Source organism: Hemiscyllium ocellatum, chromosome 25 (assembly GCF_020745735.1).
Source record: "Hemiscyllium ocellatum isolate sHemOce1 chromosome 25, sHemOce1.pat.X.cur, whole genome shotgun sequence".
Taxonomy (NCBI): domain Eukaryota; kingdom Metazoa; phylum Chordata; class Chondrichthyes; order Orectolobiformes; family Hemiscylliidae; genus Hemiscyllium; species Hemiscyllium ocellatum.
In genome coordinates, this window is record NC_083425.1 from 15,044,354 (window position 1) to 15,070,948 (window position 26,595).

At 38.8% G+C, this 26,595-nt stretch overlaps 1 protein-coding gene across 1 annotated transcript in view; it reads right to left on the reverse strand.

The window, feature by feature from the left end:
- Positions 1-26,595, reverse strand: part of LOC132827952 (dynein axonemal heavy chain 17-like) — a 443,350-nt gene that overhangs the window by 350,375 nt on the left and 66,380 nt on the right. Inside the window, exons 10-15 of the mRNA XM_060844799.1 lie at positions 21,868-21,984; positions 18,821-19,089; positions 11,041-11,236; positions 6,525-6,671; positions 4,106-4,214; positions 784-887 (exon numbers count right to left, since the gene is read on the reverse strand). Coding sequence (XP_060700782.1) covers positions 784-887; positions 4,106-4,214; positions 6,525-6,671; positions 11,041-11,236; positions 18,821-19,089; positions 21,868-21,984 — 942 coding nt within the window. The remainder of the gene's footprint in view (positions 1-783; positions 888-4,105; positions 4,215-6,524; positions 6,672-11,040; positions 11,237-18,820; positions 19,090-21,867; positions 21,985-26,595) is intronic.

Below are 26,595 nucleotides of genomic sequence, written 5' to 3' on the forward strand. Positions count from 1 at the left end.
ACAGCTGGAAAAAAAATGTAATTTATCCAGGAGCTTAAATGTAAACCTGCAGGTTATCAGACCTGAGAAAGCTATAGCTTTCCAAAATGAAAAACGTTTTCTCAAGAAGATTTGGAAAGGACTCATTAAATTTTCTTCATGGTCCACATCAAGGAAATTGTCAGAAGTCAGTCACTTTGAAGAGTAGAAATAAGAGGGTGCTTTCTCTGGACTTGAGATTCTTTAATGAAAGTTGATTTCATACTGCATGTTTTGAAATCATTCTATTTGTCTTAATCGTACAGAACTGTATATATGAATGATTACTCTGTCTCTGCATGCAAAAGAACTGGAAGGTTTACATATGTATGGCATGACCAATTGTACAGATCATCAAAATATTTTATGAATAAAGTATATTTTTGAAATAAAAAAATTGAATTGCATATTAGATAGCTTGTTTTATTTTATTTCTTCTTTCAAGTAGTAAATATCTGTTACTAAAGTAAATCTGAAACCTAGTATGAATATGTTTCATTGGTCACGTTAACTAAACAAAAAGGAAAAGGATCTAGCAAGCTAGATTTCACTCTGAAGTCATGACACTATCCAGTAAAGTGGGTAGACAACCAGCAAATTCATTTTCTCTTTTATCACATGAATATTGACAGATGTAATATTTGGCACAACCATTCAAAATAGCACTTAAGCTTGCTCTCTGATCATTACATGTCTTAGCAAAGATAGTGTGTCAGTCTTCTAGTTATTATTAAAAATGTAACATTGTGTTCAGACCATACTCACCACCATCATGAGATGCATTGTTTCTACATTATTTTTAGCTTTCTGAATCCTACTCTCAAGATCATACAATATGCCTCTCATCTCTTGAATATATTCCCAAACACCTAGCAAAAGATAATTGTGTTAAAGAAATTAACTCTATATAAGATACCAAGACCGTTTGTAATATAATATTTAATTTTGGCTGATTATGATAGCTGGAACTCTACGATTTCCAGATGATTTCTGCTCAGATATCATTGGAACCTGAACAGAATTCAATGAAATGCTCAAATTAATTGTAGTTAATTTTTTAAGCTTCGATCTCCTTGTAACTATGTCTCTGTAATAACTATAAGATCATACCCATTTGCCTATGCTTGTGTTGCCAATGCATTTTTTTTCTTGCTGATTTAATAGTTGAGGCAATAATTAAAGCAAACATCAAAAATACTGGAGAAACTCAGCAGGTCTGGCAGCATCTGTGGAGAGAGAAATGGAGTTATGTCTTGACTCCTATATGATTGTTCTTCTCTTCTCCACTTTGATTCTCAGTAACAATAGACTGGAATTCCTGCAAGGGGTGTAATAAACATAAAACGCAACTACTGTTTACTGAAATGACCGTTTACTTCTGGTTCCAAGGATTATTATCAATTGTATTTGACTACAGACTGGAACATTGCCTGAATTCGTAATGCAGGTTATTCTGTTATAATGCACCTTTCATCAATGCAAATTCGCTATAACATGATTGACGAATTGGGGACGCTGTTTCTACAGCGCAAACTTTTAAAATGTGTGTTGGCTGTAATGCAACTACAGCACCAACACTTTAAGCACTGCTTCTAAAACACAATTTTTCTATGACTTGGAGTTGCACAAGAACAAAACCATCACATTATGGAAGAACTGACAGTAATACGAACTAAAGTTCAATTAATTTTGGCAAATGAACTTAATAAGTCAATGAGAGGCTTCAACTGACAGATGTCATAAATGTTAGGCATAATTTTCAATTGACAGAAAATCAATTGACAAATTAATATGAACTGCATTTTAAAAATACTTTAAAGAAATTACATCATTGGTTTGACAAACGTCCAAATCAGGTTTTAATTCATTGCTGGTCTTGCAGCTGCAAGTCATTAATGGATTAATATGACTCTAGGATGAGATACATCCCAGAGTTCTGAGAGAGGTGGCTGAGGAAATAGCAGAGGCATTGGTTGAGATCTTTCAAGAGTCACTGGAGTCAGGGAAAGTCCCGGATGATTGGAAGATCGCTGTTGTAACCCCCTTGTTCAAGAAAGGATCAAGGGGGTTAGTAGACACTGTGGGCTCCTTCTCCAGGGACACCCAGGCACGGACATAACCATGGAAGAGGAGCAGGCAATAGGCCATAACGACCCCCTTTTTAGCTCGTTGCCTGTACATGTTTATGGCCAGTTTGGCCAGGCCCAGGAGATACCCTGTTTATAATTTTCTTTTTTTGCAGCAGCAGGAACGCAATGACTATGGCCTAGCCAGCACAGAGCCAGTCCTGAGAGTGAAGAGAATCCTAAGATTCCTATTTTTATTTTTTTAGTTCAATATCTCTTGTTTTGTTTCTAATTTTACCCCCACACTACCGCCTAACTGCAGTAGTGCTTATATTTTCCCCGGCACCCATGTTGTGTGCATGCAAGTGTGAGATACAGTGGAAGACAACAGGTCTATAAATCTTTATTCATTTTCCACTAACAGGAAAAAAGGAAACATCCGAGTGGCCAGTGACAAGCAATACCCTTCTCATCAAAGGGCAATGCTGCATGATCAAACAGTGAATGGAGGGCAGGGATTAAATCAAAATAGAGTTGGAGGGGGAAATAATACACTCCACTCCCTGCAGCGCCCACCTCTCCCTGAACAGCTCAAAGGTGTTGGTGGACATCGCGTGCTCCTTCTCCAGAGACACCCGGGCTCTAACATAACCGTAGACGAGGGGCAGTTAGTCGGCCCTAATAACCCCCTTCTACAGCCCACTGCCTGGACCTGTTTATGGCCAGTTTGGTCAGGCCCAGGAGAGTTATCTCCTTTTGTGTATTAAACCCCACCCCCCCCGCTTAACTGCTGTAGTGCTTATTTTTATTTTATTTTTATAAGAGATCCCCTATTTATATTGGTCAGCTAGGACTTCCTGATTGGCACAGGTTAACAACCCCAATCAAGGATCTCATAGTCAACTTGATCCACATGGTTCCAATCACTACAATAGCTTTTTTTGACAAATGTATGCTATTATGATTGTATAGTGGACACCTTGCTTATGGTCAGCTTCAATCACAATGATTGCAGTTCTCCCATTATAGCCCCATGATTATTGGAAAATAACAAGCCTTTCCACAGCCTGAATGTGCCAGAGCACTTACTCCATTAACAGTGCTCGTTTGCTTGTATCTTCGTGCTAAGGGCTGAGTACCCCATCAGCTGTGCACATTTTCATGGGACAACCAAAATGGACTGGCTGAGTTGGTGCTTTCTTCCACCTGGATTCTTCCTGCCTGATCCTTTGTACAACCTGTATATGTCCTACACCCTATCCACCCTCCCCCCCAACCAAAATTCCAAAATGATCCTTGATACACTGACAAGCTCATGAACAAAATAGAATCATACATTTTCACCTCTATTGTTTAATTAACCTCAACCCAAAGATTACAGAATTGCTATAGATGAACACCTCATCTCTCATTCTTAAAGCAAAGACCTTTGATGAGGTAGTATACCCATTGATAGAATTTTCACTGCGACTTTATATAGTTTTATTATTACAACACTAGAGGCAGAAAGACAAATAGTCAGTTTTATATTCATACCAATGCAACACAAAAGTGCTACAATAGGCAAAACTTCACTTCAATTGCAAAATAAATAACATTTGTTGCCTAGTGTTCCAAGAAATCACACCAGACAGTTAGAACTTTGTAACAATTCATTGGTCTTGCAGGAGAATTGTCCAACCTTTACTACATTTGTAACCAACATCATATTCGTATAGCATTTTCTTTATGGAGGTTCTCTCCAACTGCAAATTGCTGTTATGCCAATGATATATTTTAAACAGCTAAAATATCTAAATTCCAACAAAGTCAAGTGAAATTGAAAACACAAGCATTGCAAGATTGAATACGTCATTAACATTGCTGATAAATCAAATTTCATTACTTACAGTAATCTACTAAAATAATTCAGAAAAATACTTAACAAAAGGTTTACAATATTGCGTAATTTTGCTTCTGACTGCAAAAATATTGTAATATAAACTTATTAATTACAGATTTTACAGCAATAGCATACTTACCTTCACTGTTCCAGTGTAAATTTTGTTCAGCTTTAACCAATTTAAAGTCTATCTCAGCCAGTTCACTGCTTATCAGAGGATATTCAACATCGATAACTGTAAGTCTTATCTGTATGAGTTGTAAAATAGTAAGAATAGTAAAATAGGTGGAGGTATTATTAAATACTGCAAATGAAAATACTTTCATTTGTGTAATAAATTACAATAAGTACAAAATGGATAACAAAGCACTGAGACAGCATATAGTCTTGCCACATATGACTGGCTTTGATAAACAAATTGCTTAGTAGCTCCCCAAAGTGATTGTTAATAATATTCAAGGAGTAAAAAGACTAAAATTACATTCTTCTCGGAACCTAAAATCATATTTAAAAATATAATACAAATGATTAGCAAGTTAAAAATTAAAATAACAAATTCCTGGATTCAACATTACGTGGAGTTGTGCACTTACAACTGTCCACTTATCTTTTCAGAACTTTTGAGTAGTAAGCTCCTGTCATCTGATTCAGTGGGGTGTTTTCTTCGTGGTGTCTTTGGCATGTTTAAGGAGGGAAAATGTTTCTTCAACCAATCAGTTGAAGGATCTTCACTAAGATGTGGAGATGCCAGTGTTGGACTGGGGTGGATAAAGTTAAAAGTCGCTTTAAAAGGATTTATTTCAAGATGGTCCTGATTTAAGGCTTCAAAAAATATAAGGAAAACCCTTATCAGCTAGAGCAAGGTGAGTGCCTGGAATTCATTCCCCTGTTTGATAGTGGAGGTAAATACCCTTAACACATTTGAAAGATAACTGTATCTGCACAAGAAGCGCTGTAACTTGAAAGATTATAGAGCAGGTTTGGAAGATGAAATTCAAATGGTCATCTAGTTCTTTAGTTTAGGCCATCACAGATATGAAAGGGCTGAATAGCCTATTTCTGTGCTATAACTTTTCTCTGGTCCAATGATTTATATATATTCAGGAAGGACACCCTCTCAGCACTATTCAAAGGGTTCATTAAATGCCTCTATATCTACCGGCTATTATTGCAAATTGTAGAAGTATTTGGGAGGGATCATGTGGTGCTTACCTCTCAGCCAGAAGGTCTGGTTCAAGTACCACTCTGCTCTGGAGGTGTATCATAGGATACCTGAATCAGATTGATTAAAATAGCTCGAAGTATTTGGTGATGGGCTCTTGTGATGCAGTGATGTGTCCCTACCTCTGAGTCAGAAGACAACTCCTGGCCAGTATGCTTGCTGATCGCTTACTGAAAGTGGGTTAGCAGCAGGCAGGGCTACATATAAATCCAGTACTATTTGAGGGAACTGGTTGGCCTACGAGGTTGGCCTTCTCCTGCTATGCTCCCATCTAGCCACATCCTCAACCAGCATGTATTCAATGGAAAACTCCAACCGGTATATCTTTATCCTTGTAAGCAAACTTGCAGGTGCATAGTAGTGTGCATTGAATGGAGTGCTTAAAGCATATCAGTGTGCCCTCCGCAGTAATTAACTTCCCATTAGGAAGGGTGCAGCAAAAGTATTCTAATCTGGCATGGTACAGCTACTCGCTTCCCCTCACTTTTCTTCACTTCTCCTTCTGCTTGTCTGGCAGGAGCTTCAACCTGGGACTTCAGAGTCTGCAGTCTTGAGGTTTTTCACTTGCACTGAGAGGACACCTTATATATTGAATGTATCTCCTTATTCCATGGTGGCTTGCATATACATGACACATCACAAGATCTTACTTAGCACTCAATGTACAGCGATTCTCTGCATTTGTGGGAACTTACTGCTAGAATATGATACCACATGTTTTGTAAATATGCTGGTTACATTTTTAACTGGGCTAAAGTCCCAGAGATTCAAGGCAAAAGATTAGATAGATTCCCTACAGTGTGGAAACAGGCCCTTCGGCCCACCAAGTCCATACCGACCCTCTGAAGAGTAACCCAACTAGACCCATTTCCCTCTGTCTAATGTATCTAACACTATGGGCAATTTAGCATGGTCAATTGACCTAATCAGCACATCTTTGGACTGTGGGAGGAAACCAGAGCACCTGAAGGAAACCCACACAGACATGGGGAGAATGTACAAACTCCACACAGACTCCACACTCCCGAGGCTAGAATCGAACCTGGGACACTGGTGCTGTGAGGCAGCAGTGCTAACCACTGAGCCACTGTGCAGCCGATTTCAGTGAATACCATTCATCTATATTTAGGAATGGCATGCCCAACAACCCACGCTTCCCCAACCCTGGAGAAAAAAATATCTTGTCTGGCGGGACACCTTTTCTCATGACTGGTGCAGCAGAATGGAACATTTTCTAGAGTTAACTGCTTTGGGAGCAAAAATCAACTTTACATTTTTGAACTTGCTGAACAAACTTTGCAGAAATATAACAGAAAAATGATAGTGTGAAACTTGCCTTGTTATACCATCCAACAATGAGATCTAAATTGTCAACAAAATTTCTGAAAATTTTCATCATTGCAAAGACATCAAGTCCACTCTGTGGGATATCCGTCCTTTCCTGAATGTTCAAATAATGAACTTCTCGAAGAACTGCGACCAACTAATTAAAATATATGTAATCATCATAAAAAACATTTAAAAGACATCGCCATTACACTTTGAATTATCATAAATCCCGACAGTGTGTGGAAACAGAAAGGTATTGGGGAAAATCTGGAAGGCCACCAAATAATCAATAAGAGCTATTTACTTTTTGCTACAGAATTCGCGACTACTTGCGTTTTCTTTTCTAATCAGATTATTCATGATTCACACCCAAGTAGACCCGGTGCGGTGTCACAAAATCCACCAATACTGCATAAGACTATTATATATGTACACCCATAACAATGGAAAACTACAGTTTATCACCACATAAAAAATAGCAAATGCAAATAAAAACATGACAGGTAATTTTGCCACATTTTTTGTATAACTATGTCTTGCTACAAAGACACAAATAAATTATAATCCAGTTTTAGTTAGCAAAGACAGATCCTCAGTCGTAGCGTTGCAATTCATTAGTATTCTCAAGGTCTTCCAATGCTAAGCAATATATTCTGAAAGGGCAAGCACTGAAATTGCTCTCATATTTCTGTAAATGTTAGTAATCATTCTGGTAATAAATCAAGTGAGTGAGCAGTCCACTGGCCTGCATATTGTCCCCTTTAGTGCCTGTTCCTGAAAAGCATTTGTTAAGGACCCACATTTCTCACTCTGAGTTCTAAACTTTACCATATTATGGTCACATCCTCAGAGGATCTTTTACTCTGAGATCATTTATTAAACCAGATCACTATATATCACCATCTCCAAAATAGCCTGCTTCCTGGTTTGATCCATGATATATTGTTCTGGGAAAGTATCGCAAACATTACGAATTCTGTCTTGTAGTCACCTCTGTTAATTTGACCGATCCAATTTACATGAACATTAAATTCTCCCTGATTAATGCAATGTCTTTTCTCTATGCCCTCACTTTTTCATGACTTATTCTCTACCTACAAAACAACTATAACTAATGGGCCTAGATACTACTACCACCAATATGCTCCTCCCTTGTTATGTCTTACTTATAATCTATATAGATTTTATATCATCCAATCCTAGACCATTTCTTACTATTATACTTATTCTTTATTGTAACATCAAAGCTACCCCAATACCCTTTCCTTCCCCTTTCAAAAAATGCAAATAGCCCATCAATATATAGTTCTCAGCTTTGATTGCCTTTAATAGGTATTAGATGATAACCAATTAACCTCTAAGTGCATTATTAATTCATTTATTTTAGTTTGAGTGGTGCAAAAACAGTGCACTGATATGCTTGATGTACATGTTTTGTGTGTGATATTAATATCTAAGTTTGTGGACAATGCAGCTGGTAGAAACATGTGTTTCATCTAATATTGTTAAAAAAAATTGAAGTATTCTGAGTTGTACACATTATGAATATGTCCTTTTGCTTATTGGAAAGAGTCTTACAGAGCCAACTTGCTTACATTGTAAGTATTTTTCATTAGAAATCTGTCTGGATCAGTGACCATCATGTCCCTACAATTCAGAAGACTATTTTGACTCATAAGATACCATTGCATACTCCCTGCAAAACATGATAGAGTTCTTCACTAAATCTTCTTCCTCCTATTTTTCACCTTCCTACCCCTCTCCTCGGGACTCTGCATTCCAGGACTTCTCCCACTTCAAAATTCACAACTATCAAAAGGGCCATGTTACGAAGATTGTAGCAGACCACCATGTGACAATATGAAGCAGATCAGACATACTGTGAGTCAGAAACATATGCAAAGGTTGGAGCAACGTAAGAGATATTAAAAAAATGCTGGAATCCAACGCAGACAAGCAGGAAGCTGGAAGAACACAGCAAACCAGGCGACATCAGGACGTGGAGAAGTCAACATTTTGGGTGTAACACTTCTTCAGGACTGGGGGCGGGGTTGGATGTAAGGGGAGCTGCACATAAAGGCGGGGACAGGGTCGGGGTTAGGGAGGATTTTGGGTGGGGAGAGGGGCGGGGTGGTGACCTAGGGATAGCTGAACACAGGTAGAGGGTGCCACCTGGTTGGTTGATGGGAGGAATGAATCCAGTTGGTAGATGGAAGGAAGGGTTGACCAGATGAATGAAAGGGAGGAAGAAAAGCTAGAAAGGGAGTCGAAGGATGGGAAGGGAGGTTATTTGAAATTGGAGATCTCAACGTTAGGTCCTCTGTGCTATAGCTGCCCAGGTGGAAGATGAGGTGTTGTTCCTCTAATTTGCAGTCTGATTCACTGTGAAAATGGAGGAGGCCAAGAATGGTCATATGTGAAATGGAGTGGTAAGGGGATTAGAATGTGTGGTGACTGAGTCAGGTTAGCCTCTGTGGGCCCAGCTGAGATGTTCGGCGAAACGTGCCTTAGTTTATATTTGGCCGCACCAATGGAACAATGTGAAGCTGGTCAGCAACTGTATTAGACAGAGCAAGATCATGGCAATGCAATTTGCATATGGTGGGCATTAGCAGGGGAACAAATATACAAGGAAATTCCTGAAAGGTGAAAAGTTATACAGTAACTATAATGGGAGATTTTTAACTATTCTAATTTATACCAGGATAGTGTAAAGGGCAGAGAGGAGAAAGACTTTGTGGAGTGTATTCAGGAGAAAGTCCTCCATCAGTATGATCCAAAAAGAAGGGAGATACTGCTGGATGTGTTTCAGAAGAATGGTGTGGGTCAAGAGAAATAATTGCAAGTAAGGAGCACTTAAAGGACAATAATAATTGCACCATAAGATTAGGTCGGCTACAGGAAAGGGTATGGAGAAATCCAAGGTAACAAAAAAAGTGACAGAAAGTGCTAGAAAAACTCATGTGGTCAGCAGCATTTGTAAAGAAAGAAACATTATTAACATTTAGAGTCTGATATGACTCTTGTTCAGAAATCTTCATGTTCCAAAGAAGAACAATGTCAGGCTCAAAATGTTAGCTTTGTTTCTCTCTCCACACTTACTGCATACTTGCTATTTTTATTTCCAGCACTTTCTGTTTTAATTTCAGGTCTCCATCATCAATAGAAATTGTTTTTATTTATATGAGTAATAAGTAACTGGGAGAGGCCCAACTTCCATGGGGTGGAAACAGATCTGGCCCAGATAAATTGGAATCAAAGTACAGAAGGCAAAACTGTAACAGGATAATAGAGGGATAGTTCAGTTAGTCACATTTCTACTGGAGGAAAAGTAGTGCAAACAAATTCAGTGCTCACTTGACAATAAAAGATATGGAAGATAAAATGAAGCAGGAAATATATCGAAATGATGGTCATCTGTTTCATTATCAATTTCCCACCCAATCAGGATTTAAATCAAACTTGCTTGTTAGCATCTACCATAGGCAGTTGGGAAGTAATATATTTAAGACAGCTTCTTGCCTGAAACTCATAAGCAACTTAAATCCAAGTAGATTTATTTCCTAAAAATTACAGATTAAAATGTAGAACATTAAATGAGGAATATGCCATTTAGTTCCAAGGATCCACTCCACCATTAGACAATGCTTTGAGCTAGCATTTCAATTCTATTCTCTTGCATTTGTTTCATCTCCTGTTGGGCTATCAGTGCCATGGATTGAAAGCCCAATTGTCCTAGCAACTACAGCCTTGGAGGAGGTCATTCCTAATTTCTACTACACTAAAATGCCAAATTTCCACCACAGAAAGGAATGCCTATTACATTCCTGAAAGCTAGTTGGTGAAGATAGAAACAAAAGCCAATGTTTACTTCAAATTGATCTATTCCTTGAATTAAACAGTTTTACTATTTGTGTTAAGATCTTTCAATTTTATATATATATATATATAATATAGCTTTTCTTTTCTGTTGAGTAATCAACTTATGCTCTAATGTAAAAGAACATCTTCAGCCTGTATGAATATGTTTCAATAACTAATCACCACATTAACCAAACGCAGAAATTAACAGACTTGCTGTCAAGATAAGTTCCGTTTGGATTTGAATTGTCCAGCAACCCAGTCAACTGGAATTGAAGCACTCTATCGGACATTTAGATTTTCTGCGTGATTTCTCTGAATATGTGTGCATCAGAACTTGTGTGGGTTCCCCATACACATCTCCAATACCTGCATAATCACCAATAATCTGGATGCTGGAAGATTTGGGTCATTGAAAACTTCCAACTGATTTTTCATGATTCATACTTAAATTAATCGTAGAATATAATCATGAAATAGTTCATAATTTTTATTGTAGCCATTTGAAGTAACCTTAAAATTTTACAATAGCAAATATTGATAGTGTAAGGTAGACTTCATGACAGACAAAAATACCATTTTCAAATTATTTGCATTATGACATTTTAACACATTTTACAGATTTTATGTTTATTAAAAATGATTGATAAAAATATTCTAACCTTTTTACTGAAGCTGACACTAATGAGGTTTGTGGTTGGATTACGAGTTATAAGTGGTTGTTTTAAGTTGAATTGGCAGTCTTCATCTACTTTCATAATCCAGTTTGTGTATACTTGCTCTGAGAACTTCTCAAGTAGTGATTTCATCTCTGTGTATTTATTTAAAATGTGTTTTGTCTCATCATTTGATGTATAACTGTTCAAAAAATAAAATTAATGTAAAATATGAATTCAGGAACACTAAAGATGATCTTAGAAATTATCATCTGATTGTGAATGCATGAAGAAGTTTCTACATTTCGGTAAAGCAAAACCTAAAATGTCTCCCACAAAAAAAATCAAGCAGTGACACCCAGTGGAGAGAAATTAATGTTTTAAAGAAATATATATAATAAAAGTACACAACACATAAGAAGGGTTATTTGGTCAAAGTTGCATATAGCAGGTAAAGACATCCACTTCTATATATTTCTTCAGAGTACCATTTCATTTTTCTTTAAAAGATTTATCAAAGTCCCTGCTGAAAATATAGGAGGTAGTGACAAGGTGGTAATGTCATTGGAATAGTAATCCAGAGGTCTGAAGAAATAATTCAAATCCTACAACAGCAGCTGAAAAATTAATTTCAATTAATAGATCTGGAATGTAATGGTGTCATAAAAGCCCACTGGTTCATAAATATCTTTTAGGGAACCAGCAATGATGGATTGGCTTACATATGATTCTCAAATGATCTGTGAAATAGCCTGGCAAACTATTCAGTTCAAACAACAGGGAGGGTGCTAAATGCTGGTCTTGCCAGCAACACTCATATCCCATGTAAAAGTGACAAAAATATATCGTTATCAAATCTTCTTCCATCCTAATGTCTGGTAGTGCATTTCAAATCACAACAACTCATCGTGTAAAAAAGCTTATTTCATTTCATCATAAATTCTTTTGCCAATCATCTTAAACTTTGCCCTCTGCTTTAACGCTTCTGCCACCAGAAAACATTTCTTCTGATTTATGCCATCAAAACCCTTTCCACTTTTGAACATTGCCTAATTTTCTGTACTTAGAAAAAGGAGAACTATCCCCAACTTCTGCAATCTGTTCACATAATTGAGGTCTCTCTTCCATGTTACACTTGTATTTTATTTCCTTTGCACCTTCTCTAAGACTGTGACATTATTTCAAAAGTAATGTGGCCAAGAATTTAACATAATGTATAGATGAGACTTATACATATAAGTTTAATGTGGCTTCCTTGTTTTTGCAACATATACCTCTATTAATAAAGCCAAGGTTCTACATGTTTCCTTTCTAAGACACTACTCAAGTTACCTTCATGAATTTGTGGACATACATCACCTTAACTTTAAACTTTATAAAGTTTTAACATCATAGCACCCCTAAACGGGCTAGGCAACACCATTATTAATATCATTATTGCAAGTGCCATATTGTCTCCAAAAAGGCACCCAATACATGTGGAATACTTTTAGTCATGTCACCTAAGAATAGAATTTTAGTAAGAATATGAATGTACATTAGTCACATCTGTCAGAGATATGCAGAGTGTGATGTATGTCAGCCTGAAATGCTTATTTGAAGACAATACTGCCATTTCGGAGAACAAATGTTCATCTGACACCATCTTGTAACATTCCACAGCAAATATGCATTCGGCAGCAAGAAGGACACTCAAAATGTGATATTTAAAGAAACCAACAATGAATTACAAGTTGATTGTTTTTCATTGAACTTTCCTGAGATTGCCATATATTTGGAATTGCTGGAATTTGTTTTAAAGTTTATTAAGCTTATAAAGAATGATATAACGTGCTGAAAGAAGTTGTCAGAATTTTAAGAAGATTGAATTAAGTTAACTGGTCCTAGACATTGACAAAATGTTTACATTTCCCCTGGATAACAGTATAAAAGAGAAAATAAGCAAAGGAGAAAAAGAGCAAGCCAAGCCACTGAAAGATAGAGAAAAGAGTTGAGGGATTTCAGCAGGATGTTATGTCTCAAGGGTGTCACTTGAAATAAATTATTCGAGCTGAACCTTAGCAAAGAAATGCTTTCATAATAACATCCTTACTGAGAGTTATAGTTTGCAGAACTCTCGACTTAAGAGAGGGCAAAGACAGTATTGCCAGTGAACACAAAGATGACCATGGTGTTAAGCATTACTGGGCTAGTGTGCTGGATATCAAGCTCTGCTATTTCCATGTCATCACTCAAGTTAAAGACTTTATAAAAGTATGCAAAATTTCATCATTTACCTGTATATTCATACCAAGGTTGAGACCGTGTTTCTGTATTTAATGAGAATTACTATTTGTTACAAATAAAAACATAATATAAACAACAAATGTTGGAGATCATAGCTCTGATTAAGAGCCATCTCGACTTGAAACGTTAGCTTGCTCTCTCTCTCCATGGATGCTGTCTGACTCTGTGAACTCCAGCATTTGTTTGTCTCAGTATAGATTTCAGAATCTGCAGTAATTTGCTTGTAAATAGATAAATAAATACAGATAAGCATTTATAAACAGTTAACATCTAATTCCACTTTAACACACATATACAGACAAACACAAAAAAAATGGGCAGAGGGAAAGACTGTGAAAGCAATTTAATAGTCCCTGTCCATAGTGTTAGCTGAGACGATCATATTTGCTTGTCAGACCCTGCTGTTCCATTTCAGTTCATATTCAAAAATAAAAATTAGGAAGAAAAGTAAATAAAAAGTATGTGTAATGAACATGTATCAATCTGACCTTTCACCAGACTGCAGTAAGTTCCCAGTTCATTATGTACTTCTGTTTTATTCCTTCAAGGGATATGGGTAATATTGGCAAAGCTAGTATCAATAATGGGCAAATAGGCACACAGAACATTACTTGATTGGTAATAAACTGAGGGAAGGGGAGATACAACAAGGCCTGGGTGCCCTTGTACACCAGTTGCTGAAAGTAAGCATGCAGGTGTAGCAGGTGAGAAAGAAGACAAATGGAATTTTGGTCTTCATACCTAGAAGATTTGAGCTCAGCAGCAGGGATTTCATGCTGCAACTTTACAAGGCATTGTGAAAATCACATCTGGACCATTGTGTGAAGTTTTGATCTCCTTTTCCGAAGAAGGATGTTCTAGTTATTGAGGTTATTGGGTGCAGAGAAGGTTTACCATCCCAGGAAAGATCCTGGGATGTCAGGACTGAGATGGGGGAGAGACTGGAGTGTATGCACTAGAGATTTAGAAGAATGGTGGGATGGGGTGGTGGTGGATGTGGGGGAGGGGGCGAAAGTGGGGAATAGTGAAATCTCAAGAAAATAATGACAGGTTAATGCAGGGGATGCGTCCATGGTCAGGAGCACCCAAATTCAGGGTGGGACAGTATATGACCAGATCTGGCATGGTTACTTCATATGACAGGCTGGAGAGCAAGTGGGCAAGTGCAGACTTGGATGAATCGGTTGGATGAGATCTGAAGAGGTGCAGAGCCTATTACATTCAAGGGAAGGGCTGTCAGGAAGGGAATCAGGATTTTCAGGGCCTTGCTGACAAGAGACAGAGGCATGAAACCACAGAGCCAGGAATATTGACAGTTACTTTCCATCATTTCCATTAATTTGGAAATTGAAAATATGCAATGTCTCTCAGTATTGCCCCATGTTCCACAGCTGGGATGAGGGAAGACTATTTGACAGTGAAGCCAATTATCTTTGGAGGATTGGCCCTGGGGATGTTTGTGCCTGGATGGCCAGATATACTGAGGGTATCCTTGCCAGAGGTAACTGACAATCTGCTGTTTGAATTTTGAAGTGTCAGAGAGGGACAAGCAAGTTGGAGGCAGAAGTACCTTTGCAGTATCGTGACAGAATACTTCTGATGCGCATTTTTGTGGTTGGTCCTCCAGCTGTCTACCTCCTGACACCACCTCATTTGTAAAGAAAGGGCACCTAAAGTGATATCCCCATCTCTCTGTTGTCATGCATCTGATGAGGAGGACCAGTGACTGGGATGATGGGGTGTAAGCATGTACACATATCCAGTGAACCCAAGGGTGTTGTACCCAGCTCCTCATTGCATCAGCCAACCATCTATGGAGGCAGTCAGTTGATTGCACGCTTGAGGCACTAGGTCCCACAGCACTGATGTAGCCTCTGGAATATGAGAGTCATATCTCATCTATATCTGTCTACTCCTACTTTTCCCTGCATGCATTTAGATCAATTGCTGATTTTCAACATCACAGGGTCTTCTCTTGCCTATGGCTGAACAGTTGCCTGTTTCCTGGCAGTCTTTGAAATACCAGTGGCCTGGGGCATTTCTATTTCAATCAAGTGTGGAGCTGGTGCAGCGAGGTGCTTACCAGCATGTGCTTCCAAAATTTATGAAACTGATATTTCCAACAAGGTGTCAGTCTGAGCTGGTGGGGGTAAAGGAGGGAGGCTTCCTCTGAGGTCTCTGCACTTCTTATCTCAGAAGTTGAAGAGGTGCCTCCTCACAGAATGACTCATTTCTCTGCTGAAGTGTGGACATACTGTTAGTACCTGTAAGACACAAGGGAGAAAAGGCATCACAGGCAATGAATGATACAAGGGTGAGGTTAATGTGAGGTGCAGTGGAAGGAAGAGTGGTACTTTCTCTGTTAGTTGAACACAGATGTTTCAGTATCTCTGAAGGAGAGGTTCCAGTCATCTCTTATGAGGAGGAGGGCTCTCTCCTCATAGGGTGTGAGGACACTAATGTTAGAGGTCATTCACAGTTGGTGGTGTGGGAGGCTAGGGAGGAATGAGACTGAGTGAGGGAAGATGTTGCAGTACAACAGTGAGAGCGATAGAGCAAGAACTTTGGTGGGAGGTACAGAGATAGAGTGTGCAAGGTAACACAGAAAATATTGTGGCACTTACCCTGGCAGGGTGGAGAAGATCATTGACCTTCTTGAGACAGTGCTGGCTGTCCATCAGACTGTGGATACCGGACTGACCCAGGTGGCAAGTTCAGACAGACATTTGCACTTGTAGGAGACAGTAGGACCTGAGGGCACAGTCTCAAGGTGAAGGGATGGTCTTTTAAAACTGAGATGAGGAGAAATTACTTGAGCCAGAAAGTACTATGTCTGTGAAACTCATTATGCCAGAAGGCTGTGGAAGTCAAGTCATTGAGTGCACTTAAGACAGAGATAGATAGGTTCTTGATTTAAGAACGTAAGAACTAGGAGCAGGAGTAGGCCGTCCAGCCCTTCAAGCTTGCTCCGCAACTCAATAAGATCATGGCTAATTTTTTCATGGACTCAACTCCACTTACCCGCATTTTCATCATATCCCTTAATTTCTTTATTTTTCAAATAAGTATCTGCCTAATCATTAAAATCAATTACTAAAGTTGCATAACTACTTCCCTGGACAAGAAATTCCATAGATTAACAACCCTCTGGATGAAGAAGTTGCTTCTCAGTTCAGTTCTAAACCTGCTTCCTCTAATCTTGATGCCATGCCCCCTTGTCCTAGTTTCACCTACCAGTGGAAACATCCTATCTATTTCTATTTTATCGATTCCCTTCATAATTTTATATGTTTCTATAAGACCCCCCATCATGCTTCTGAATTCCAACATATATAATCCCAATCTCATCAGCCTCTCCTCATAAGCCACCCCCCTCAACTCCGGAATCAACCTAGTGAACCTCCTCTGCACTCCCTTCAGTGCCAGTACATCCTTTCTCAAGTAAGGAGACCAAATCTGCACACAATACTCCAGGTGTGGGCTCACCAGCACCTTGTACAGCTGTAACATCTCCTCTCTGCTTTTAAACTCAACCCATCTAGCAAAGGAGGACAAAATTCCATTTGCCTTCATAATCACTTGTTGTACCTGCAGATCAATCTTCTGCGATTCATGCACAAGAACACCCAGGCCCCTCTGCAAATCAGCATACTGCAACTTTCTACTATTCAAGTAATAATCTATTTTGCTGTTACTCCTATCAAAATGTATAACTTTACATATACTAACATTGTATTCCATCTGCCAGAACTTTGCCCACTCACTTAAAGTCCCCTGCAAAGTTTCACACTCCTCTGCACGCTTTGTTCTGCCACCTATTTTAGTGTCATTGGCAAATTTTAACACTGTACACATGGTTCCCAATTCCAAATCATCTATATAAATTGTAAATAATTGTGGTCCCAACACCGATCCTTGAGGCACACCACTAGTCGCTGATCGCCAGCTAGAATAACACTCATTTATCCCCACTCTTTGCTTCCTGACAGTCAATTAATTCTCTATTCACGCTAAATCTATACCCCTAACACCACGCATCCTGATCTTTTCAGTGGACACATGTGTGGCACCTTGTCAAAGGCCTTTTGGAAATCTAGGTACACTGCATCCACTGGGTCTCCATTGTCCACCTTGCTTGAAATGTCTTCATAGAATTCCAAAACATTTGTGAAGCATGACCTGCCCTTCTTGAACCCATTCTGCATCTGTGCAATGGGACAATTTCCTTCAAGAGGCCCTGCTATTTCTTCCTTGATAATAGACCAAAGATAACTGGAGAAATATATCAGTCATGATTAAATTACGTAATTCTTCTCCTGTACCTTATGCTCTTATGCTGTTTGTATCCAAAAGCTCACTGCCCCATTCACTCATTCCCTGTGTCACTGACTTATGTTAGCTTTTTAGATTACTTACAGTGTGGAACCCTTCGGCCCAACAAGTCCATACCGATCCTCTGAAGAGCCATCCACCCGGATCCATTCCTCACATTTATCCCTTCACTTAACACTCCGGGCAATTTAGCATGGCCAATTCACCTAACCTTTACGTTTTTGGACAGTGGGAGGAAACCGGAGCACCCGAAGAAAACCCATGCAGACACGGGGAGAATGTGCAAACTCCACACAGACAATTGCCTGAGGCGGGAATTGAACCCAGGTCTCTGGCGCTGTGAGGCAGCAGTGCTAACCATTGTGCCACCGTGCCTCCCACACGCCGCTCTATGTCAAGCAACATATGAATTTTAAATGTCTTCCATTTATTCTCAAAACACTTCAATACTTTGATCCTCCTCAGCTCTGCAATCTGTTCCAGTCCCACAGATCTCTAAGGTACCTGGGTACACCTAGTTCTGGCCTCTTGACCATCCAGAATTTCAATTGAAATACATTTGGTGGTTCTGTCTACAACTGCGTAGTCCAATCTCTTGGAATTTCCTCACTGCCTCTCTATCATTACAGCTCATTCTGCTATAACGCGACAGTTGTGTTCTTCTGTGATCTTGCAGTTTAGAAAATCACACTGTAGAAGATCACTAATCGAAAATTGCTATACCCATTCACAGAAAGTTTAGTTATGCAAACAATTGCTACAATTCATCAATTGCATTTTAGTCAATTTGCACTGACAAAATACATGTTATAGCAGAATGAGCTGCATTTCTTCCTTTAAGATACTTCTCAAAATATACCTATTTGACCAAAATTTTGTCCGCTGGTGGTTAATGTCAAACTTTGCTTTATAATCCTCCTGTGATGTTCGTTGCAATCAAGAACATTATATTAGTACATGCTGTTTTAAAAGTTAATTCAATCTCAAATATTTTTGCTAGGAAACCTTTTCCTATGACTTCTTCCAAAGTAGAAGCTTGAGTTAAACTTGACTGTAGCTTCAAACCTGTTAGCTCATTTCTTTTATACCTCTTCGCTTACAGTCAAAGTCAAACTTTTGCTTCTATGTAAAAACATATAAAATCTATTACAGCATTGTAAACACTTACGAATAATCAATGGAATTGAAACACTTCATTGATACTTCCATTCTTTCATTAACTTCCTGTGCCCACTTCAGTTCACCAGCCACATATGGCATATTTCTGTTGATGGTAGGAACACCATTCTTCTCTGCCATTGCAGTTAAGTGTGCATCAAATATTGACTTGATGTTATCTAAATCACTGTTAATCATGTCAACCAAGATTGGATACTTTTGAGATACTTCTTCTTTTATCAATGGCCGCTTAATGAAAAACGCAAACATATTCAACATCTGAAACAAGAGAAACATAATAATTATTCATTAAACTATACATGTAATTGAAGGTCAATAACTATAAAAACTCAACCTATTAACAAGTCCCTTTTTCCATAACAATATACACCAGAACCTCTATTTGCATCCATTTGTTATTGTAAACAACCATTCATCTTAACCACCTGCAGCCACAACCATTCTGAAGCCTTTTAGCCTATTTCCTATTCTTAAACTTTTAAAAGTTTACCTCAACCAAACATCTACTTAAATCCCATTTCTGTCACTTATTATGACACAGGGTAAACCCCCTCTGTAAATTTTAAACTGGCAACACAGAAGATTTATCTCATGTGGTAATCTGTGAAAATTTGAGAGACCAATAACTATTTAAAGTAAAAATTAATAACTTAATTTCTTAAAGTATAACAGAGAATAATTTAACTAACAACTATTTACAACTCCTTCCTCCAATCTATCTTTTACTTTTCCCTTCTATAATACTAGCCTGTAAAACCCCCAATTAAGATTTACTAAAAATTCAAATTTCAAAACCAGGCAGCTGTCTAATCTTCCATTTGTATCTTCCTCTGTAGATTTGCTCTCCAGGTTGATGTGGATGTTTTTCTCTGTGCAAACTCCTTCTCTAGACAGGTACCTCTCAGAGAGTTCTCACTAGCAGCCTACATCTTTTGGTCATTTGGCAGTTCTCCCTCAACTATTTATGTTTTCCCAGTCTTATACCCCAAAGTATCGGATTGTGTCATTGGTTTTTAATATTGCCATTATACTAAATTCAAACTTGATTGGAATTGGGTATTTTTGGGGGTATAATTTAAACTGATTGTCTAATTCAAATTTGTTTTTGTCTCCAGGAAACCAGCTACACCAACTGCTGAACCTAATGGTTAGACTGTATCTTGTTCAGAACACTTGATGTTGTCAGGGAGCTCCGCTTGCTTTTAACTTTCTTAAAGGTACAGTACACTTTTACACTGAGGTATAGAGATCCTCAGATTAAACAACAACAAGGCATCCATCTCTAATGAGAGCACAGTCCTCTGGGACCATGACAACTTTACCTATATAGTTTTAGCAGAACTTCCCTCTTTTTATATTAAATTATTTTTGAAATAAAGGCCAAGTTTCCATTTTCTATTTGTATAATTCACTGCACTTGAATGCAAATGTGTTGTAATTCCTACACGAGGGTCCTCAAATCCCTCTGTGCAATAGCTTTCCACAGTCTTCACTTAAATAATATTCAGCTCCTCTACTTTTCCTGTCAGAAGTGCATAACACATTATATTCCATCTGCCAAATTTTCACCTGTTTGCTTAGCCTGTTTATATCCTTCTGCAGACTCTTTGTGTCACCCTCAATACTTGTCTTCCCACCTATTATTGAGTTATCTGCAAACTTGTTGACATTCACTCTCCTCATTCAAATCATTAGTATCTGCTGTAACTAACTGAGACCTTTGTACCTACTAGTGTCACAGGTTGCACCCTGAAAATATCCCTCATATTACGTAGCCTAATGTGTGGTACCTTATCAAATGCTTTCTGAGAATCCAATTATTTAAATCCACTGTTTCTCCTTTATCTATCCTATATGTTACATCTTCAAAGAATTCTAATAGCTTTGTCAGGCATGATTTCTCCTTCACGGAGCCATGCCAATTCTGTTTGACAACATCATGTATTTCTAAATGCTCTGCTATAACACCCTGCACAATGGATTCTAACATTTTCCCAATAACAGATATTAAGCTAAATGTTTATTTTCTTTTCAAGACAAAGGTATTACCTTTGTAGTTTTCCAATCCTCTGTAATTTTTCCAAGATCTAAGGATACTTCGAAGATTACTACCAATACATACATTATCTCTACACTTATTCTTATAATATCTTAGGTGCATCACATCAAGTCCAATGGATCTATTAGTCTTTAGCCCCATTATTTACCCGAACAGTTTTTTTCTCTGTACAGTTATTGTATTTAATTCCTATCCTTTTGCCCTTTGATCATTCAGTAATTTTGGAACATGATTAGTGTTCTGTACTGTGGTGGCTGATGCAAAATATGTTCTTTAAGAGACTGATGTTTAATGTGGCCTCTCTCTTCCCTTTTATATATTCAATTAAAGTTTTTAGATTTGTTTTAATATTACTCATAAGTTTACCTTCTTTTATTTTTCACTTGTCCCAGTTGTCTGACTCATCAATAATTTTGCCACATTGCATGTTGTTTTGCATGATAGACTATGTCTATCATGACCTTTCAAATGACCTCTTTCAAATAAACTCTCAACATTTGTCCAAGTATCCACAAAACCTGAAATAGATTAATTTTCTCAAAATACTTCAAAATCTATTTGCAAAATTTGAAACACCTTCAAAACATCTGGCTTTTTCAGTGATGTGCTCCACCATCATTAAGGACAGTTATATTTGTGGATCCTTCTCAGCTGTTTAATTGCCCACTACCAATCACAACTGGATGCAGCAGAGTTGTGGAGCTGCAATTTTTAAATCGAATCAGTTAGCTGTGCAATTGCTTAGCTCTATCAACTATCTGCCGGTTTTGCTGTTTGGCATACAAGTAGTCCTGTGTTGTAATTTCATCTGGTTGACACCTCATTATTAGGTATTTCTGATGGTATTCATCTCATGATTTCACTGATTCCTCATTGGCCAATGCACATTGTGAAATGAAAAACAAAATTATTTGCTAAAAGAACCCTAAGGTTGTCATTTATGAGCAGTATCAAATAAAATCATAATCTAGATTTACCTTCACAGCAGGTAAAATGCTTGCACAGTCACTAAATCCTTGACAAATGATCATTGCCAATCTGCGGTCAAAATCATCAATTTTTCTCTGAAATACTGCATGGTCTTCTTCAAATTTCTGTATAAAAATACATCCATACAGAATAATAAGCAATTAGGTTTTATAAATATGCTCCAATAAAATCAAATAAACATGAATTAACACCAAAGGCTATTCTGTAACCAAGCATTTCCCCCCATACAGAGAATATAACTCAAAAGATCATCAGGAAATCAAACCCTTTCTAGCTAAAGAGTTCGCATGTGATTTTCCTAATAGTTCATTTCATAATGCTAGCATGAGCAATTACAACTTACATTTTGGTTTTAATTGTTGGTAGTGTCACTGGCAATACCAACATTTTATGCACAACCACAACTGTTTTGAGAAGATAATACTGTTACTTTTTTTTTAATACCTTACAATTTATCTGGTATTAGTGCAGCCACATTAAACTTCAGGAAAAATGATCAAAGATTTTGACAAAACATTGAAGGAATGGTGATACAGATCCAAGTCAGGATATTGTGTAACCTGAAAGGGAGCTTGAAAATACTACTGCTCCCATTGCTTCTGCTGATTTTATTCTTCTAGATGTTATGGGTCAAGAACTTGTGTTATGAAGTTGAAGGCATGTATTGGACCTTTAAGAGAGTGAGAATGCTGCTCTGAACTGAGAGCCTACAAGCACTTGTGTATATGACTAGATGGCAGTCGCAGAGTGTACTGGAAAATTGAAAATATGTAACATTTGACTGTGAGATGATACCTGAGTTTTGGTTGCTGTTTTGACAACAATTAAAATTTAACAAGTTTAACTATGCCCCAGAATACTCAAGCCCAATTGAGTTTGAATTCATTGTATTGCCAACATCAAACCAATGAGATGATCTGATGTTGGGGGGTATAAAAATGCAGACATTTTGATAATTTGTTAGAGGGCAACTGCCATAGAGAGGGAAAGAGAGCTAGTTGCCCACCTAACATCTTGCTCTCCAAGAAATTAGGAAACATTCTCTATCAAAGGTACCTTTACATGTGAGACACATTCGCAGTAAAAAAAAATGACCCAGGGAAAATCAGTAGCTAGAAGAGTGAAGACACTGAAGAAGACACCAATTGTATGGTTTTGAAATTAAGTTGATGTAATTTCAGTAAGTGTCTTATCGGAACAACATATTGTTATAGAATTAGAGGCAGATAGTAAGCAAGTAAGAGAAAGGTGGGCTCAGAGTTGTGAATAGTTGTTGTTCAATTTTCACTTCTACATTTAAAAAATAAGTTGATATTATTTTCTTTAAGTAATGGAATTTTGGAGATCCCTAGCGCTCATATCTTAACAGATTACAAGGTGAGGTAAGCTTTTCTGGGTGTTTGGTTTAACTAACAGATAGGTTCACATCCGTGTCATAACAATAGGATAGTGCTTCCAAAGTATACTTGTCAAACTGCTGCATCTTGTCAATTACACACCCTTCTATGTCAATGGTGAAGGAAGAAATTTTAGGTAGGCTACTGATCAAGAAGTTGCTTTATCTTGGATAGTGTTGAGATTCTTAAGTTTTGTTAGCACTGCACTTATCTGCAGAACAAGACATTTCATCACACTTATTATTTGTGCCTTGGTAGACATGTTTCATGGACTCAAGAGTGGACTAACTTATTGCAGAATTTCCAGGCTCTGCCCTGCTCTTGTTGCTGTAGTATTTATATGGCTGATCCAGTTCAGTTTCTAGTGAATGGTAACTCTCAGCATGTTGGTGGTTGGTAATTCAGCAATAGCAAGATCATTGAATGTTAAAGCAGATTGCTAAATAGTCAGCTGTCAATTTTGTGATGTCAATATTGTTTATCACTTGATAATCTAAGCCTGTTTAGTGTCTAATTAGCAGAGGATTAAACTGGCCTTCCTGGAAAGAGAGAAATTGGGTTCTCACCAGTTCTCCAGGCAACTACCAAGACCCCTATCACAAAGAACAAACAACAATACAGCACAGGACCAAGCCCTACAGTTTACCAGACTGTGCTGACATATAACACCTTTCTAACCTAAAAACGTTTTTTACCTCTACATAGTCTGTATTCCTCTATTCCCTGCGTATCCATATTTCTGCCAAGGTGCCTCTAAAATATTGCTATGATATCTGCCTCCATCATTTCCTCTGGCAGCATATTCCAGCACTTACCATCCTCTGTATAAAAATATCTGCCTCAAAGTAACTTTTTACCATAAACCTATGTCCCTATTAATTGACATTTCTGTCCTAGGTTAAAAAAAAACTCCTACTGTCCATTCTATCCATGCCTCTCATAATATTGTAACTTCCAACAGGTCATCCTTCAATATTCAAGTTACAGCAAACCAGGTTTGTCCAATCTCTCCTCATTGATAATGCCATCCAAACCAGGCAACTTCTTGGTAAACTGTTTCCATACCCACTCCAAAGCCTTCTGGTAGCATGGTGACCACACAATACACAATGAATACACATAATATTCTAAATGTAGCCTAACTAAAGTTACCTCCACTAGATCTTCCTTATTCTATCCTAACCCTATTTGATTGATGAAGACGGAGTGGTTACATGATCTATATGGCATTCAACAGGTTCCGCATGGTAGACTGGTTATCAATGTTAGATCACATGGAATACAGGGAGAACTGGCCATTGGGCTATAGAACTAGTTGAAAGGTAGAACAAAGGATGGTGATAGAGGGTTGCACTTCAGACTAGAAGCCTGTGACTAGTGGCGTGCCACAATGATCGGAGTTGGTTCCCCTGGTTTTTGTCATTTATATAAATGATTTGAATGTGGACACAGGAGCAACGGTTAGTAAATTTGCAGATAACACCAAATTGGTGGTTTAGTGGACAGCCAAGTAGGTTATCTTGGTAAAAAGGTACCTCAATCTGATGGGCTGGTGAGCCAAGGAATGGAAGATAGAGCTTAATTTAGATAAATATGAGATGTTGCATTTTTGAAAGGCAAATCAGGACTGGACTTATACACTTAATGGGAAGATCCTGGGGAATGTTGCCGAATAAAGAAATCTTAGAATGCAGGTTCATAGTTCCTTGAAAGTAGAGTAAAAAATGAGGTCTGCAGATGCTGGAGATCACAGCTGCAAATGTGTTGCTGGTCAAAGCACAGCAGGTTAGGCAGCATCTCAGGAATAGAGAATTCGACGTTTCGAGCATAAGCCCTTCATCAGGAATAAGAGAGAGAGAGCCAAGCCGGCTGAGATAAAAGGTAGGGAGGAGGGACTAGGGGGAGGGGCGATGGAGGTGGGATAGGTGGAAGGAGGTCAAGGTGAGGGTGATAGGCCGGAGTGGGGTGGGGGCGGAGAGGTCAGGAAGAGGATTGCAGGTTAGGAGGGCGGTGCTGAGTTGAGGGAACCGACTGAGACAAGGTGGGGGGAGGGGAAATGAGGAAGCTGGAGAAATCTGAATTCATACCTTGTGGTTGGAGGGTTCCCAGGCGGAAGATGAGGCGCTCCTCCTCCAGCCGTCGTGTAGTTGTGTTCTGCCGGTGGAGGAGTCCAAGGACCTGCATGTCCTCGGTGGAGTGGGAGGGGGAGTTAAAGTGTTGAGCCACGGGGTGATTGGGTTGGTTGGTTCGGGCGGCCCAGAGGTGTTCTCTGAAGCGTTCCGCAAGTAAGCGGCCTGTCTCACCAATATAGAGGAGGCCACATCGGGTGCAGCGGATGCAATAGATGATGTGTGTGGAGGTACAGGTGAACTTGTGGCGGATATGGAAGGATCCCTTGGGGCCTTGGAGGGAAGTGAGTGTGGAGGTGTGGGCGCAAGTTTTACATTTCCTGCGGTTGCAGGGGAAGGTGCCGGGGGTGGAGGTTGGGTTGGTGGGGGGTGTGGATCTGACAAGGGAGTCACGAAGGGAGTGGTCCTTGCGGAACGCTGATAGGGGAGGGGAGGGAAATATATCCTTGGTGGTGGGGTCCGTTTGGAGGTGGCGGAAATGGCGGCGGATAATACGTTGTATGCGCAGGTTGGTGGGGTGGTAGGTGAGAACCAGTGGGGTTCTGTCTTGGTGGCGGTTGGAGGAGCGGGGCTCAAGGGCGGAGGAGCGGGAAGTGGAGGAGATGCGGTGGAGGGCATCGTCGATCACGTCAGGTATCATACAGGATTTGGTATGCTTGCCTTTATTGGTCAGTGCATTGAGTATAGGAGTTGGGAGGTCATGTTGCAGCTGTAGAAGACATTGGTTGGGCCACTTTTGGAATACTGTGTTCAATTCTCTCTCCCTACTATAGGAAGGATGTTGTGAAGCTTGAAAGGGTTTAGAAAAAATACACAAGGATGTTGCCAGGGTTGGACGATTTGAGAATACAGAGAGGCTGATTAAGCTGGGGCTATTTTCCTGGTAGCAAATGAGGTTGATGGCTGACCTTATAGTAGTTTATAAAATCATAAGAGACATCAATAGGGTGAATAGAAAATATCTTTTCCTCAGGGTAGTGGAGTCCAAAACTAGAGGGCATAGGTTTAAGGTGAGAGGAGAAAGATTTAAAAGAGACCTAAGGGACAATCTTTTCATGCAGTGGGTGGTGGTGTGTATAGAATGAGCTACCAGAGGATTTGGTGGAAGCTGGTACAATTACAACATTTTAAAGCCATCTCGATGGGTATATGAATAGGAAGTATTCAGTGGGATATGGGCCAAATTCTG